The following is a 16,599-nucleotide window of genomic DNA, read 5'->3' on the forward strand; positions in this document are numbered from 1 at the left end:
AACTTTATTTATGGACTCTGAAATGTGGATTTCCTATGATTTTCACATGTCACAAAATATTCTCCAGATGTTTTTCAGCCACTTAAAAATGCAAACACTATTCTTGTGTCCAGGTAAGAGACTCTTAAGGTCTGTAGTTTTGCATCTGGCCTAGAGATCCTCATATAAACACTCAGAATTTTAGTGTAACCTGAGTTGGGGTAAAATTGTTCATCCTTCTGCCGAAACTTGGATTTGTCTCACTGGGGGAAGTGGTGGGGGTGTTTGCTTCTTGGAGGGATATGCACCCCACTTAGCCTACAGGAGAAGGTTGAAGCACTATACCCAGAGGCTCCTAAAGGAACAGTGAGCAATTTCTTGGTTCTTTTGATTCAGAAAATGACGGAAAATATATGTTTGCATTGTGATTCCCAAAGCAGGTGAAGTGATGATTCTGCTCTATTATGAGCGGCTCAGGCCACTTCTCTGCAGTATTACAGCTCTGTCTGGGCTTCACAGTTAAGAAAGTTGAGATCACCCGGACTCCGTTCAGAGGAGAAGGAGCCCAGTCGCTGGCTGAGGGAGCAATCACCATGTTAATGTGAGAGTCCAGCAGGTCCCGAGAAGGCATGAGAGCCACGTGAAAATGTCACGTGGAGGAGAAATTAGATTTGTTCTATGGCTCACAAGGGAGTAGGATAGGACCTCTGGTAGGAAGCCACAGGAAACAGTTTGAGCTTAAAATAAAAACTATCAGAGCTGTCCCAAGGTGCAATGAGTTATACATCAATTAGTGACTGGCTCTTGAGAGGTAAAGATTGGGTGGGGATGTTGTAGGAGAAGTGATTTTTAACTTCAGAGAATAGGTTTAAGGAAGTAGAATTGTTTCAAAGAAAGGAGGATAGGAACAGAGGGAGGGATTATAACTGATGAACTGACCTGCAGTCCAGGATAGCTGGAATAAAAGAAAATGGGATTAAGTGCAATATAACAGAGGGTTTTTTTCTTTGTTTTTTTCTTTTTTTTTTGAGGCAAGGCCTCACTCTGTCACCCACGCTGGAGTGCAGTGGCATGATGTTGGCTCACTGCAACCTCTGTCTCCAGGGCTCAAGCAATCCTCCCACCTCAGCCTCCCAAGTAGCTGGGATTACAGAGTGTGAACCACCACACCTGGCTAATTTTAAGAACATTTTTTAATTTTCTTAAAAGTATAGTAGAGACCAACTCTTACTATATTGCCCAGGCTGGGCTTTTTCTTTTTAAAGTCATAAATAACTTCCTGATGATAGCAGGAGACAATGAGAAGGGTGGCAAGGGAAAGCCCTGGGATTTCGTACCCTGAATGTATTTTTAATTAGACTAAAGCCTCTCTTGGTTGACGGGCATCTGATTGAAGCCAGCAGTGGGACTGACCTCTTACAGTTTTCTCTATTCTAAAATTTCTGTCTTTAACATGTGGTCATTCTTCGGTATGCTTCGATTTGAGTTATAGCAGGAAAATAAATCAGAACCAGGTTTGAATCCCAGGGGTCAGGCAGAGATTAGCCATCCTGGTAGGCCAGTGAGGTCAGGGGAGGAGCGATATGAGGGGCAGGACACGTGGCATGTCACAACTTCTCCCCCACCTGCACAGCCTTAGTCTGACTGCCTCTCGAGGAACATTGACCTGACAGTACCATAGCAACCTCTGGCACTGAGGTGATGTGGCCCTGGCCAGAGAAAAGGCTGGTGATGCTGAGTTAACTGTGGGCCCAGACTGCCTGGATTTTGTTTCTGGATGCTTTGCCTAATTTAGATCTGAATCCTTCTGTCTCAGAGATGCTACTGCTCTCAGTACTTCATAGTGTATTCTTTATATGTTCTTTGTCAACCTCCTCCATGTCCTCATGGGGGTTAGACAGCATCCACTCTCGTTCTTGCATAATAAAAGCGGAAGCTCAGAGAGGAGTGGTTTGTCCCCAGATCAGACATGAGGAAGGCCTGAGTCAGGAAGGCCACCTAACTCCTGGGGGCTATTCCTCAGTTTCCCGGCCCGTCTCCCTTGACGAGCGGTGATGGGAGATACTGTAAGGTGTTAGTTCATTACATGTCTGTCTCTCCCATCAGACTGTGAGTTTCTTAGAGGCAGGGACAGTATCCCCAATGCCTAAACCTTTAACCTGGCATGGGCATAGAACATGGTCCTCACCAACTGTTTGATGGGTGGATGGATGGATCCTGCAGGAATTCCTTTTGGTTTTAGTAGCAGCATTTCTCTTGCTGAGGATGGGGGAGGGGCCCTTGATGAGCAAACACAGGAGAAGCTGGAAGTTCTATTCAGTTGAACTCCTTGCCTTGTTCCAGTGGTCTTGACCTCCCAGTGGATTGGAAATCTCTTTTGAGGAAGGGGCTTCCTGGGAGAGTTTAGCGCCTTTCTGCTTTCACAAGGTTCTATTCCCTTGAACATTTAGGCTTCTGAAATACTTTGGGTAGGATTGTACTTAAGAGTTGACTGAGATTGTTAGAGGCAAGTTTATTATATACTTTTATTAATGTAATTTCATATTTTATTTTATTTTGAGAAAGGATCTCACTCTGTTGACTAGGCTGAAGTGTAGTGGTGTGACCATAGCTCACTGCAACCTTGAATTCCTGGTCTCAGGTGATCTTCCCGCCCCAACCTCTGAATAGCTGGGACTACAGGCATCTGCCACCACGCCTGGCTAATTCTTTTTTTTTTTTTTTTTTTTTTTAGGGACGAGGTCTTGCTATGTTGCCCAGGCTGGCCTCAAAGTCCTGGCCTCAAACAATCTTCCCACCTCGGCCTCCCAAAGTGCTGGGATTACAGGCATGAGCCACTGCAACTGGCCATAGAGGCAATTTTAAAAGTATTAAGTTCTTACTGTGTGCCCAATATCACATTTAATATCATGTGGATACAAACAACCATGACACTGTTGCTGTCCTATTGGGCCCTCAGGATAAGTATGTAATACAAAGTTAGAGGTGCTCCAAAGATTCTTGCTTAATGACATTGAATCAGCAAGGTTAGGTTAATTTCTAAAGACTATTAAAATCAAAGAGGTTTGGACAGATAATGATCGCTGAGAGTCATGGAGGAATGAGGACTGTGGCACGTAAGAGTACCATTAACATGTAAGCAGCTGGCCAGTGGGAGCTCTGTCAGTGGAGATCTGAAGCACAGGCCTGGTGGCTGTTGTCAGGGCCATTGCAGAGGGAGCCCTGCACCCAGTGGGAGGATGGATTACATGACCACTATGCGCCCCTTCCAAACTACAGACTATTGTAGATCAGCTCAGCCAGCACCCAGCCTGTGAACCCAGCAGGACTGTCCCCTAAATGTTAGGCGTTTGTTCTGTTGTGAACAATCTCAGGAAAAGGAAATTGCACAACACCAGTAAGTTCTTATGTTTGATTTTAGTATCTTCTGCTTTATCTTAAGTCTTTATTGTCCCAGCCCTGTGGATGTAGGAACTAGCTGAATATATGCCTGGCCACAATCTGTACTCTCATCCCGTGTCTTTGCCATGTGGAAAGGACTGAATTTAGGAACAGGATTCAGTTTCTTAACTGGGAATTCACATTCCACTTCTAATCCTGTTTCACTCCGTGAGCAATTATAGGAAGCTCTTTACTTTTGGGATGCATGGTCTAATTAGGTTTATTCTTTAAAGGATTCTCACTCCAGGAAAATAGGTTGTGATCATGCAACAGACTAAAAACACAGGTGCACAGAAAGAAAAAGTGATTTTCTCAAGGGCACCAATCAGCTCAGGATTTTAAAATCAGGTACCCTGATGTCTAGACAGAGTGACAAGGCTAGCAGAGAGTCTGGAAGTGATGTCATATTTTAGTTTTCATGGACCCAAGAGCTAGAAAAAGGACTTAAAGGCTGGCCTTTTTAAAAAGGCAGATATGGGGCCAGCTTTAGAAAGACATGTCTATCAGAGTGGCTGGACGATGGAATGAATGGCTTTAAGAAGATCCCACTTTTTGGCTGGGCGCGGTGGCTCACGCCTGTAATCCCAGCACTTTGGGAGGCCGAGGTGGGCAGATCACGAGGTCAGGAGATCGAGACCATCCTGGCTAACATGGTGAAACCCCGTCTCTACTAAAAATACAAAAAATTAGCTGGGCCTGGTGGCGGGCGCCTGTAGTCCCAGCTACTTGGGAGGCTGAGGCAGGAGAATGGTGTGAACTCAGGAGGTGGAGCTTGCAGTGAGCCGAGATCGTGCCACTGCACTCTAGCCTGGGAGACAGAGCGAGACTCCATCTCAAAAGAAAAAAAAAAAAAAGGAAAGAAGATCCCACTTTTTAAAATTCATAGACTATATATCTGCAACCCCAGTATGTGCCAGTCACTTTGCTGGAGGTACTGGGGAAGCACACATAGACGTGGCCCCAGCCCCCATGGAGTGCTCAGCCTGGTGGTAAGCAACGAAAAAACAACAACAACAAAACAAGACAATTTCCGCTCCTATAAGGGCAGTGAAAAGAAACAGGGCCACGTGGTAATGATTGCCTGGGGTTAGGAAGGCCACTTTATATGGAGTGGCCCTTCAAGAAAGTCTGCTCTGAGGAGGTGACATTTGAGCTTTGATCTGAAGGCTGAAAAGGAACCAGCATTCAAAATTTTAGAGTAAGAGTTCCAGGCGGTGGGACCAACAAGTGCCAACATCCTAGGTGAACTGGGTTTGTTCAAGAAAGAGAAAGGTCCAGGGAGGCTAGAATAAAATGAGGGAGGAAATGGTGCAAGACAAGTTGAGGAAACAGTTGGATTCTATAAGAAGTTGGATAGCTGGTCATTAAATCCTTCTCTTAGGGGATATGAACCTTTTCCCCAGCAGCTTCGGAGGAGGAAGCAGATGGATTTACTGCAGATGAGCCCTTTGGGTAAAGTGATTTATGTCTGATTTCTGACACTGGTTCTGTAGCATTATCAGTGTTTTCAAAGATGGTTAGAATTTGTTCCTCTTTGAAATATCCTTTGAGATAACAGGAACTCTTGCTTTTTTCTCCTTGGCTCTGGCAGGACCCAAACAAACTTATTTTGTTTTTGTAGGAAGGGGGAAAAGTGGGTCAGCCTGTTTTGTCATTTCGGGCATGGAGTCCTGGTTCTATTGCAGGGCCTTGTCTCCATGGAAATGAAAAATAGTGTTTGTCATGCCTGTTCCTGGATTGAATTCCAAACTCTGGACTGAACAGAAGCTGCAGGAAAGCCAGGCAGCAGGGGGGAGTGGGATGGATGGGGACTCCAGCCATGGTGATGAAGGACCTCTTCTCCTTGCCTGAGCAGGAAAGGCAAACAACCTTTGCCCAGGTCCAGCTCTTCCTATCACCTCTCTGGACTGAGAACACCAGTGGAAGGGTAACTGAAGTGCTACTTTTCTCTACTTCGCCAAAAACTTTCCATGAACTTTGCCCTTATGTTAATTAGTCAATTAATAAATTCATCAACAACCAAAGTCAGTGCTCAGACTTTCCCTTGCACCAAGTAATTCCTTCCAGGCTTGAGGAGATCCTTAATGAGACTATTTCTAGGTATTAAATTAGTCAGCTGGCTGCAAATGTTTTGGATGGGCTGTCCCACCTTTAAATTTCTTTGTAAAAATTTTTTAAAGTTTTGGGTTTTTTTTTTAACTGAAATATTTATACAAGACAGGGAAGGAGGAATCAGTAAGTGGGGCTTGTTGCCCATAGGAAGTGCCCTGAATTATCTACACAGTATTTACAGAGATAGGGCATGTGAGGGGCGGAGTGCAGAAGGAGGTAGGGGCATGGGCCGTGTGGACGCTGAGTGAATGTTTGGATGGCCCACAGTAGCTGGTTCATGAGCCTGGAGAATTGTCAGGCTTCCATTTGTAAGGTGTCTCTACCAGTGGTCTGAACCTGGCAACAGTCCAGTTCCACCTTTGGTCCAAATTTCGGGCAGACCCTGTCCCTGAACACCTTGTATACTTCAACCAAGATCCCAATTTGGAAAGGCCTCCAGGAATCTCCGCAATTTTCCCAAACGGAGGAGAGGGGACAAGAGGTTCATTTCTGTCAAGATGTTGCCCTTGCAGCGGGTAGGGAAGGCCCATTCTGTGTCAGATCTGCAGATGGCATTTGTAGGAACTGTGACAGGGAAGAAAGGCGTTAGCTTGGGAGCCCTTTCCCTTTCTGTCCCTTGCTGAAGTGCAACCTGCTGCTAAATCTAGGCCAAAGTGTGGCACGCCTGGACCAGGCTGAGACTCTGCTTCAGTGTAAGTTTGGGAAGAGAACTTCTATGCTGTAGGGGAAAAAAAGCAACTCTTCTCAAAGCTGTTCTGGTCCCTTCTTTCAAAAAGGTAATCACAGCTTGATTTTCTCCCCTAGAAAGGGAACTGGACCCGGTGGCAGTTATCACCAGGCTTAGATGCCAGCAATAGGCACACAGAGAGCAGGTTCCATGCGTGGTCACAGGGAGCTTCTCTTAGAACAGTGCAGGTCTTATCCTTTTGAACCCCAGTCCCATCCAGCATCCTGAAAAGTGTGTGTATGGGGAAGGGGAGGCACTGAGATTGGCACTGTTAGGCACCTGAGTCTGAGCTGTGAAGGGGAAGAACCATCCTGCTGTCTGTTAACTCCTTGGTGGACAGTCGTATCATCTCTCTGGACCTTTTATATTCATAGCAGTGAGAGGGTTGGACCTGAAAGGCCCTTTCAGCTCTTTCTCTGAACCAGTCAAATCTTCTGGGAACTTGGGACTGTGGGTTTATTTTCATGAGTAAAAGGAGCTGAGACCAGGAACTTCAGGGGGTTATGACAAGGAGTGAAGCAAGCCTTACCAGGTCACTACTAGTGACTTGGTAGTTTGCTATCTAAGGAGGAGGATCCAAGGGGAATTGGGGTCCCTGCTGGTATTTGTGATTTGGGCTTTTCACTCCCCTCTACAAGATTCTGGTTGGGTCTGCCCTTCCCACCTGCCGTGACATGGGCACAGAATGTAGACTCTAGCAAGTGACTAGTGATAGTACAGAAAGAATAACCATCTTCATGGAGTCCTCGTAGACTCTGAATTTGGAACTGGTTTAGTGGGGCAGACCTGCAAATGGAGACATTTGCAGGCAGCATGTAAATTTCATGCAAATGTTATACAAATACACCTGTGGCTCTCCTCTCTCAGCCACTTGAGCGTGTGCTGTGGGAAAATTCAAAGGGGAGTTGGCTAATTTGTATGGATATTTGCCGTGGCATTATAAAGAACTGAGAAGGATTATTAATGAAACTTTGGAATCAGCATGAGGATAGGACGTGTGTAACTGGATAACAGGGTAGTCTTCTCTTAGGAATTAGGGACTAGTCATCAGCGTTTACCCCATGCTACAAATGGGAAGGACAGAGGAGGTGCTCGTGATATGGCTGTGGGCCTTTGCGCCAATGGTAATTGTTAGGCTCCTACATCAAAAGGTGACGTCCCATCGGGTTCTGCCTACACCTGATCATCTCTATGTCACATTCTTCCACATTAGCAATTCCTATGACAAGCTCAAATGATTTTACCATTCCAGCACGTCCACCTACCTGCTGGACCCTGCACAGCTGTTATACCCGGAGTTGTAAAGAGGTCTCTGTCACTTTTGGCAGATATGTCACTCACTCCTTGATACTTAAGAGATAGTCTCTTGGGAGCGTAGTGGTTCTCAAACTTCAGAGTGCTTCAGAATCAGCCGTGATACTTATTTTGAAATGCAGATTCCTAAGGCCATCCACTGGAAATTTTCATTTATTGATGGGGGTGGTATCAGGTTAAGGCTGGGATTCTGCACGTTAAGGAAGCATCCTTTGTGTTCCTGGTTCCTACTGTGGGAAGTGAGACTTGGGAACATCAACACCTCTGAGGAAAGTGGACAAGGATATTTACTCCATATTTTACAGAGAGGAACACGAGTCTTTATTTTTTTTCTTTTCTTTTCTTTTTTTTTTCTTTGAGGTGGAGTCTTGCTGTGTCACCCAGGCTAGAGTGCAGTAGCACAATCTCAGCTCCCTGAAACCTCCACCTCCTGGGTTCAACTGATTGTCTTGCCTCAGCCTCCTGAGTAGCTGGGATTACAGGTGTGCACCACCACGCCCAGCTCATTTTTGTATTTTCAGTAGAGATGGTGTTTCACCATGTTGGTCAGGCTGGTCTCAAACTCCTGATCTCAAGTGATCTGCCTACCTCAGCCTCCCAAAATTCTGGGATTACAGGTGTGAGCCACGGCACCCAGCCAAGAGCCTTCTTAATAATAGCAGCAGCTCAAAAATATTGATGGAGCGTACCAAGCACTGTGCTAAATATTTTACTTAGGTTATTTCATTTAACACAGTAGTCCTGTGAGATAGGTGTTTGTATCTCTCATTACCAGTGCTCCTGGCACTGAGATGATTACAGCCATACATTTGATCATCTAGGTCACTGTAGGGCTGGGCTTAGAAGAAACAATGAAGTCAACACCTCATTGCAGTGTCCAGGTGTGGGGAGGGGGGCTGACAGTCTGATTGGGAATGCGCCAGGGCTGGGGCAGCCAGGGTGTGCACTGCAGAGGGAAGCAGGAAGGAGCAGCTGCAGTCCAAGCAGGTGGAGGCACCGAGGGCCAGAGAGACAGGTACATATTTTGCAATATCTGGGGCAGAAATGATTCTCTCTGAAGGCAAACAAGTTAACTCAAGTGATGAACACCGGAACACCAACTAACTATTCTGCTCTACTCAGCATTCTGAAAAATGCACGGGTAGCTGATCAGGGAGCTGGCTTGCTGACAAGGTCTGCCTTGTGCCTGCAGGACCACAGTGGGGATAAGGATGAGGAAGAAAGCCAAGCAAAGTGGTGTAGCGGCCACCGTGTCTGCGATGGGCGTGGGGGGTGAGGGTGGGGGCAGGGATGCCGCAGAGAGTCACTGAAGAAAGCCTGAAGAGAGTCCTCATCCTCTGTTTCTACTTCCGTTTTCTCAAGGACATCAGCTAGACCTAACTATAGGAGGTAGGATCAAACCATAGGTAGCATGAGATACTGGGATCAGACTTCAGGGAGCACTGTTTGCTAGCAAGGTAACCAGGGGAGGAGAGCAATGATAGTCTGTGTTGCAGGTCTTAAAAAGAGGGGAAATGGGGAAATGAATGAATGACCTCTGGGTCCCCTGCCATGGCTGAAAGGTGGCTGGCGGGGATCTTAGAAGACCTATTATGAATGAGAGCTGATGATTGCAGGAACCTCTAAAACATCAGCTTGAGCATGTTATACCTGCTGACTCATGGTTTCTGTCAGTGTTCCATATATCCCATGCTATTTTATGCCTTTTCACCCTTGTTCATGCCGTCCGCCACCCCGAACATTCTCTTCTCTCCTACCGTGCCCTCCTTGAACCCCATGCCCTTCACCTGGCTAACTCCAACACATTTTCTGAATCTAGCTCAAGTGCCACATCCTCAAGGCAGCACTTCTTGTTTTCTTTTATTCTCTTCTGTCATCCCACTTACTGATTGTATTAACACGGGAAGAATAGGCCTCTAGGTCTTCCTGACTGGAAATGTCCCAAGCACACAGGTCCTTTCTCATTCACCAAAATGAACTTGAATATCTCACATATGCCAGGTGGTCAGGAAATATTTGTGGAACTGAAGAGCCAGATCCAAGTCATATCACCTTGTCTAGGTACTCAACCCCCCTAGACTCAGGTTTCTTACGTGTGAAGTTGAGGGCTGAATATACTAACCCTAAACTCTGGGAGGGAGTCTTAGTCCCATAGCCCGTCTAACACCAGTCTTCCTTTCATCTCTACAGCATATGTAAGGTCTTTTTTATTTTTAGCTCTTAAATCCCAAGATTTTGAAATATAATGCAATCCTGTTATTAATAATGGTGGCAGGGTCAGATGAATGGCACATTATAAAGTTGGTTTGAAACTTTATGTTATGTTATGCATGTTAGGTGTTAGAAGATACTCAGGAATTGGTTTTGTTTGCTCAGCAGGACATCCAAATCCATGGGATAATGGGTTACCTGGCAAGAGTTTCAGGACTCTAGCAAGTTTAGTGCTGACTTTGCTGACTTAGAACTAGAACTGCAAACATTTCTTCTTTTATAGAGAAGGATCAGAGTGGAGGTAGAGCACCGGGTAGGGACATGTAAGGGGTATATGTGGGCTTAGTCTGGAAGTGTAGATGTCCATCGGGTAATTGGAGGGAGAGAGAGAGAGAGAGAGATTGCTGAGACATGGAAGAGTGAGTGTGTATGGCAAAAGGATCTGCAGACAGACCCCAGTGGCTGAGGCAGAGGCACAGGTAGACCTCCCCCCCCAACCCCGATGGCTGGGGCAAGGGCACAGGTAGGCCCCTATGGATGGGGCAGGGGTGCAGGTAGGCCCCGATGGCTGGGGCAGGGGCGCAGGTAGGCCCCGATGGCTGGGGCAGGGGCGCAGGTAGGCCCCGATGGCTGGGGCAGGGGCGCAGGTAGACCCTGATGGCTGAGGCAGAGGCACAAAGAGGCCCCGATGGCTGGGGCAGGGGCGCAGGTAGATCCCAACAGCTGAGGCAGAGGCGCAGATAGGCCTCGACGGCTGGGGCAGAGGCCCAGGTAGGCCCCGATGGCTGGGGCAGAGGCGCAGGTAGGCCCCGATGGCTGGGGCAGGGGCGCAGGTAGGCCCCGATGGCCGGGGCAGGGGCTCAGTTAGACCCCGATGGCTGAGGCAGAGGTGCACTGGAAACGTAGCCAGTGTTGGGGTTTTCAGAGGTAGGCTGAGTGAGATAATTGAGGAACATATAGTCTAGAGTTCAGGTTTTATTCCACAGAGGGTGGGAAATTATAGGGGTCTTTAATCATCAAAAAGGATGAAAAAGATGCCAAATCCTCTTTTTAGAAAGTTCACTTTGACAGGAAAAGAGAGAATGGATTGAAGCCTGGAGGCAGGAAGTTGATTCCTTCTTTCTTTGTACTCACCCAGCTACCCACTGTCTTTCCATCTGTGTCTCTTTCTATCCACCGGGCAAACAAACACGATTGAATGCCTGCTTCTGAAAATGAGCTTGACAATCAGATAGGCCTGTGTTTGAAAGTTTGAAATCTTGCCCTGCCTCCCATCCATCTGTGTGACTTTGGGTGAATTATTTAATCTGTCAAGAATCCAAATATATCACCTGAAAAATGGGACTAATAATACTATTCTTTGCAACTTCATGGGTTTGTTGGGGGGGATTAAATGAAATAATATTTAATAAGTACTCAGTGCTGCACCAGGAGCTCATGAACACTCAATAATGTTTAGTTATTTTTATGAATATTAGCAGGATGTAGGTACAGATTTGGGAGCCATCTTGATATTCGGAATTGGTAAAGCCAAAGGTATGAAGACTGTCACTAGGATGGGATTCAGTTCAATGGAAAACATGCCACTTACAGAGCCCTGCTGGGTCGTGTGGGGCGTGCAGAGGGCTGAGCCTCCAGGAGTTTGTAGGTCCTTCATACCAGGCTATGTGCGTTCAGTGCTTCAGTCAGCTCCAAGGTGGAGATTTAGAAAAGCTTTTTGGAGCAAGTGGGATTTGAAATGGGTCTTGAAGAATGAACAGGATTAAAAAAAAAAAAAAAAAGAAAGAGCAGGACTCCAGCAGGGAGATGCAGAGGGCAAGGGCTCTTTAGGCTCAAGTAGTGCGTCGTATGGGAGTTTGGAGGCAGGAGAAAGAGCATGTATATTAAGGGAATTGGGGGAAAGTGTATAGGTGTGGAATATGCAAGCCCTTTAAGAGCATATAAGGAGAGAAAAAGCATAGAGGTGTCATTTACTTTTAGCAGAGAACTTTAGATTCCATTTTGAGGATTTGGGACTTTAATGTGGGAGCTACTAGAACACAGTAAGATGTTGGGCTTGTATTTAGAAAGATTAATGACACAGCTGTGAGTGAGTAGGAAGAGGAAAAGGAGGCAGAGAAGACCACTCAACCGGCTATTTATTGGAAGAGGGTGAGCAAAATTCCTTGAACCTGAACTGGGGCCCTGGGGAAGGAAGGGAAGGATGAGGTAAAAAGCTTTGTAGAAATAGAATTGGTGGAATTCAGTGACTCATTTTTTTGTGGAGTGAGATGGAAGAGAGGGGTCTGCAGCCTTAGAAACCTGGTAATGAAACTGCCATTGAGAATGGGCAGTCGTGGGAGGAGGTCTGGGAGGAAAGATGTCCAGCTCTGTGTTCAGTGTGGGGCACTCATGAGACATTGTCTGGAGGAAGCATCCACCTGGCAGCAGGTTGTTGGGTCAGGCTAGCGACTGTGACCAGGGCCGGAAGCAGGTAGAGGAGTCTTTGCCTGCTTTAAGTTAGAGAAAGCTGGAGACAGCCAGGGAGGTGACAGACTCACCTTTAGGGAAGGATTAATTTCAGGCTGGGTAGCAAGAGTTGAGACAGGAGTCGAGACCAGCAGAGGAGTAGAAGAGAGGTGCTTGTCATCAGGGAGAAGTTTCCAAGAACAGCACAGATGATCAACAGCCTTAAGAGCACAGAGAGACGGTATAAGTTGTTTATTGGCTGATGTGTTGAAGGCAGCATTTTAGGTGTGTAGATCTTTGCATGGTGTGTGTAGAGTGGGCTAAAGTGGGGCTGCTGGGCAGTGAGGAGTTCTCATGCTTTGATCATTTCATGTGAGATTCGTGTGGTTTTGGATAGTTGGAGTCAGTTCTCCTCTGGTTAGAGTGTGTTGCCAACCTCTTGCTTGAAGCCAGTTAGCAGGGATTCTGGGTTTGGGGAAGGATGAAGGAATCTCCTTTCCATTCCAGGGTCTGGAATTTGTGAGGAAAGTACACAACGGCTGGGGGGCCATTGTGTCTGAGATAGGCATGTACTTGATTGTCATCCTTTTTCTAGTTCTTTTTGAGACAGGATCTCACCATGTTGCCCGGGCTGGTCTCAAACTCGTGGTCTCAAATGATCTTCCTGCCTCAGTCTCCCAAGTAGCTGGGATTACAGCTCATGCCACCACTCCCAACTTCTCTAGTTATTTTTTGAGCAAACTATTATAGTTGGGACTAGAGGGTAGAGGTCCTCGTTGTTCTAGTAACATAATCCTAGAAGACAGTTTAAACCTTGGAATATGTGGTTATGGGCTTGAGTTGGCCCTAGAGCAAGGAGGCTCACCCCAGAAAGATGTGTGTTGGCACCTGCTCTCCACGCTTCCCCAGGGGTTGTGCACTCATGGATCTGCCTGCCACCAGCCCCACGGCCTGGCATCTCTAACCAAAGTAAAGGAATGTACCTTCCTTTCTCCAGAGTTTATGGTAGCAAACGAGTTTAGAGAGTAAGGATAAGGAAGGGGTGGGGCAGAAACGGAAAGAGCCTCTTTTGAAAGAGGCATCTTGGGCCTCCCCCAATAACAATTATTGTTAGTATTAGAAATGAGATTTTAACTGCAAATTCTGTTTTAGGATGAAGTGGAACATTGGGCCTTCCTTTTCTCCATACATATTTGGGGCACATTTATCTTCCTTTTCTCTGGTCTCCTTTCTTTTTTCTTTATCAGTTTCCTTCCAAAAGTTACCGCACTGCCTGTCCCCAGCTCCCCTCCTGCCCACACTTGCTGGTTTAGGCTCTTGGGATTTGTTGCCTTTCTCTCCGCTAAGGATGTCCAGGTGGAAGGTTTTGCTGAAAGGGGCATGGTTTTCATTGCAAGTGGGGCCAATGGGACATCTGAGGTCACAGCTGCATCTTCATGCAAATGACAGTGTCCCCAGCCCTGCACCCCACTCCCCGAGGGAAGGCTGGGATGCAGCCTGCAGGGGGGTCCAGGGTGTTCCTGAAGCCTGACCCGGCTGAGACACTGCTGAGCAGGTGGGCAGGACACCCCAGCAGCCCCGTGCTTCTTTGGCTTTCCAATCTCACATTTCCTTTCCTTCCGATTTCTGCTGGCACTTTCTACTTAGCCTCTCCCTTTCTCCATCTCTTTCCTTTCTCCACTCTCGGAAGCAAAGCAAACATTCAACTGCATTCAGTTTCTCTCTCCCCTCTGTCTCTCATCTCTTCTTCTAGTCCATTGAAAACAGAAGTGAAATATCAAATAGTCAATATTTTATTTGCAGCGTATAAGCCTTGATGTAAGTGGATTTGGTCCTGTGGGAAGTACAAGGTACTTATTGGGAATAAATGTTGGGGTATGGGGATATGGAATGTGAGAACTTCGGCTGTGTGCATCTTTACCCTGGGCAGAGGAAGCAGGAACCCACATGGCTTCCTTACAAGGAAATAATATGGTGTGGGTGAGTTACAAATCAGAAGAGCTGCACTTTGTTTCTCTTATCAGTGGGCATTTAGCTTCCCTCTGTCAGGCACTGGTCTTCATTTTTTAACATAGGGATTATGGTACTTGCCATTACTCCCTTGGTGGAATGTTTTAAGAAATAATGCGTATGTGAAGGCTGTGAAAAATAGGATTGTAATTGTTATTTTCATGAACAAAAATATCTGAACAAAATATAGAAGCTTTGCATTTGCAGTATGTATCAAATGAGCTGATTGTATTGGATGGTCTCCAGTGAGCCTTTCAGGTATTAAATTCTATATGCCCCAGACAATTTTTGGCATATAATAGGGGCTCAAACAATAACGGGTTGGACGGACGGATGGACGGATGCATGTCTGAATGTCGATTGCCCGTTGGCTCGTGCGTCTGTGTCCACATGGGCACTGCTGCCCTCCCGTGGCCAACGGCAGTATTACGGAGCGGCAAGCCGCAGCCTGGGCCCCTCTCTCCCGGTTTCTCCCCAGCCCCTCACCTGGCTCCCTGAGCTGGCTCCTTTGGGCTTGTCCTTGGCCTCGATCACTGACTGCCTGCCTTTCCTCCTCCTTCTCTTTCCACCCCGCTCCCTCTCTCCATCTGCCGCTGCAGCACTGCCAGTAACTCCAACCGCAGCACGCCGGCCTGCTCGCCCATCCTCCGGAAGCGGTCTCGCTCGCCAACCCCGCAGAACCAGGACGGAGACACCATGGTGGAGAAGGGCTCAGATCACTCCTCGGACAAGTCCCCGTCCACACCGGAGCAGGGCGTGCAGCGCAGCTGCTCCTCCCAGTCCGGCCGGAGCGGCGGCAAGAATTCCAAGGTGAGCGGGACCCCGCTGAGGCGGTACCTCCTTGTCAGGGGCTGCGGGGATCGATATTGGGGTGGTGAGCCGGAGAACATCTGCGAGGGTCCTCACGTGATGAACAGCCCTAATGGCTCAGAGATGGTCATTATCCAGTGAGGTGAGGCGGGGCAGGCAGGAGAGACCCTAGTTAAATATCTTCCCCGCTAAGCATTCTTGGTGGGCTGGGCGAGGTAGGGAGGCTCATATTTTTTTTTTAGATTTGGAGGGGAGACGCTCTGGGAATCATTAGGGGGTCATCTGCTTATTCCTGCTACCGTTTTCAAGTTTGGTTCCTGGAGCGGGGGTAGAAGGGAACATTATTTGGGACATTATAATGCTAGGGAGAGTCCTCAGGGAACCTTGCAGAATGCTATTTTTAACCTCCTCCTCGGCCATCCTTCCTGCCTTACCTTTGCACTAATCCACTTGGTACTCACCTGGCAGAGAGGAGGGTGGCAGGGCCTTTCCGTCCTCCCAAGGATGTCAGGACTGCCCCCTGAGTACCAGGGCCCTTGGCCCATGGATATGCCTAAAATAGGCCCCGGGGGACCTGGGCTAATTATGGTTCCCCAGAGTTGTCCTCCCCACCCTCGGTCCTTTGGGGAGCAGGAGATGTCTTTGCCCAGGGTCTCCTTCAGGAAACTTCTCTTCACCCTGAGACCCCCAGGGCCTGGGAAGGGGTTGGGGACCCCTGGGAGGCATGGGAGCTGGCTTCCCACTTGAATTTGTCTTTTGATTTCTTGTTCTTCCTCTCCTCTTCTTCCCCACCATTTCCCAAATACCTTCTTTGCATGCATGGTCTTAGTCTCACAAGCGCCTCTCAAAAGTAAGCCATCTTTTGTCTCTGTCCTTTTATCTCCCCTCTAGTGTCGATCTGTCTGTAGTGCTCAGCACCCCCTCCCTCTGGCCCTGCCGATTGTGGCCCTTATATCCTGCTTGGTCCCTTTCCCAGAAGGGCCGGCCCCACTGTCCCCCGGCAGGCTGGCTTGGAAGTCATTGAAGGCCCATTTTCACTGCACCTGATGTCGGAGAACAGACCCTCCCCCACTCCCCACCCTGCACCCATGTCTGCCTGCTCCCTGGACACTGCCTCTGGCTGGGAGTTTATTCCCTCCTTACATGGTGCGATCGAGAAACAGAGTCCTGCCTGGCGTTAGTTTCATTCCTTTGGGGCAGGAGACCCCATCTGGTCGTACTCCAGGCCCCTCCCCTTTGGTGGTTGATTCTGGATTGCCCAGCAGTGGTGAGTGAGGATGGCAGGAGGGCTGCGCTGACTGGGGGGCAGGGGTTCAGGTCGATGAGTTCCTTGGTGCAGCAGCCACGCCCTCAGGAGCTCTGCCTGCGTACTCTGTTCCTCCCCACTCGAGAGCTGCTCAACCTGGGCACCCCTTAGCATTTCTACCCACTGCCCAGACTGGGGTTCATGGTGTGCTTAGGATCCTGAATCATGATCAGAGGGGGAAGCTGTTCTCCCAGAGGGTGGGGTGCCCGTGCCTGGAGGTTGGCAAACATTGGCAGACCCT

The 16,599-nt window shown here is 47.9% G+C and overlaps 1 protein-coding gene across 14 annotated transcripts in view; it reads left to right on the forward strand.

Moving 5' to 3' along the window:
* Positions 1–16,599, forward strand: part of GRAMD1B (GRAM domain containing 1B) — a 262,296-nt gene that overhangs the window by 196,647 nt on the left and 49,050 nt on the right. For all 14 annotated transcript variants that reach the window (XM_031015830.3, XM_031015835.3, XM_055355808.2 and 11 more), the window contains one exon: positions 14,842–15,052. In XM_031015830.3, the coding sequence (XP_030871690.3) occupies positions 14,842–15,052 (211 nt within the window). The remainder of the gene's footprint in view (positions 1–14,841; positions 15,053–16,599) is intronic.

The sequence above is a fragment of the Gorilla gorilla genome, chromosome 9 (genome assembly GCF_029281585.2).
Source record: "Gorilla gorilla gorilla isolate KB3781 chromosome 9, NHGRI_mGorGor1-v2.1_pri, whole genome shotgun sequence".
NCBI classification, from domain to species: Eukaryota; Metazoa; Chordata; class Mammalia; order Primates; family Hominidae; genus Gorilla; species Gorilla gorilla.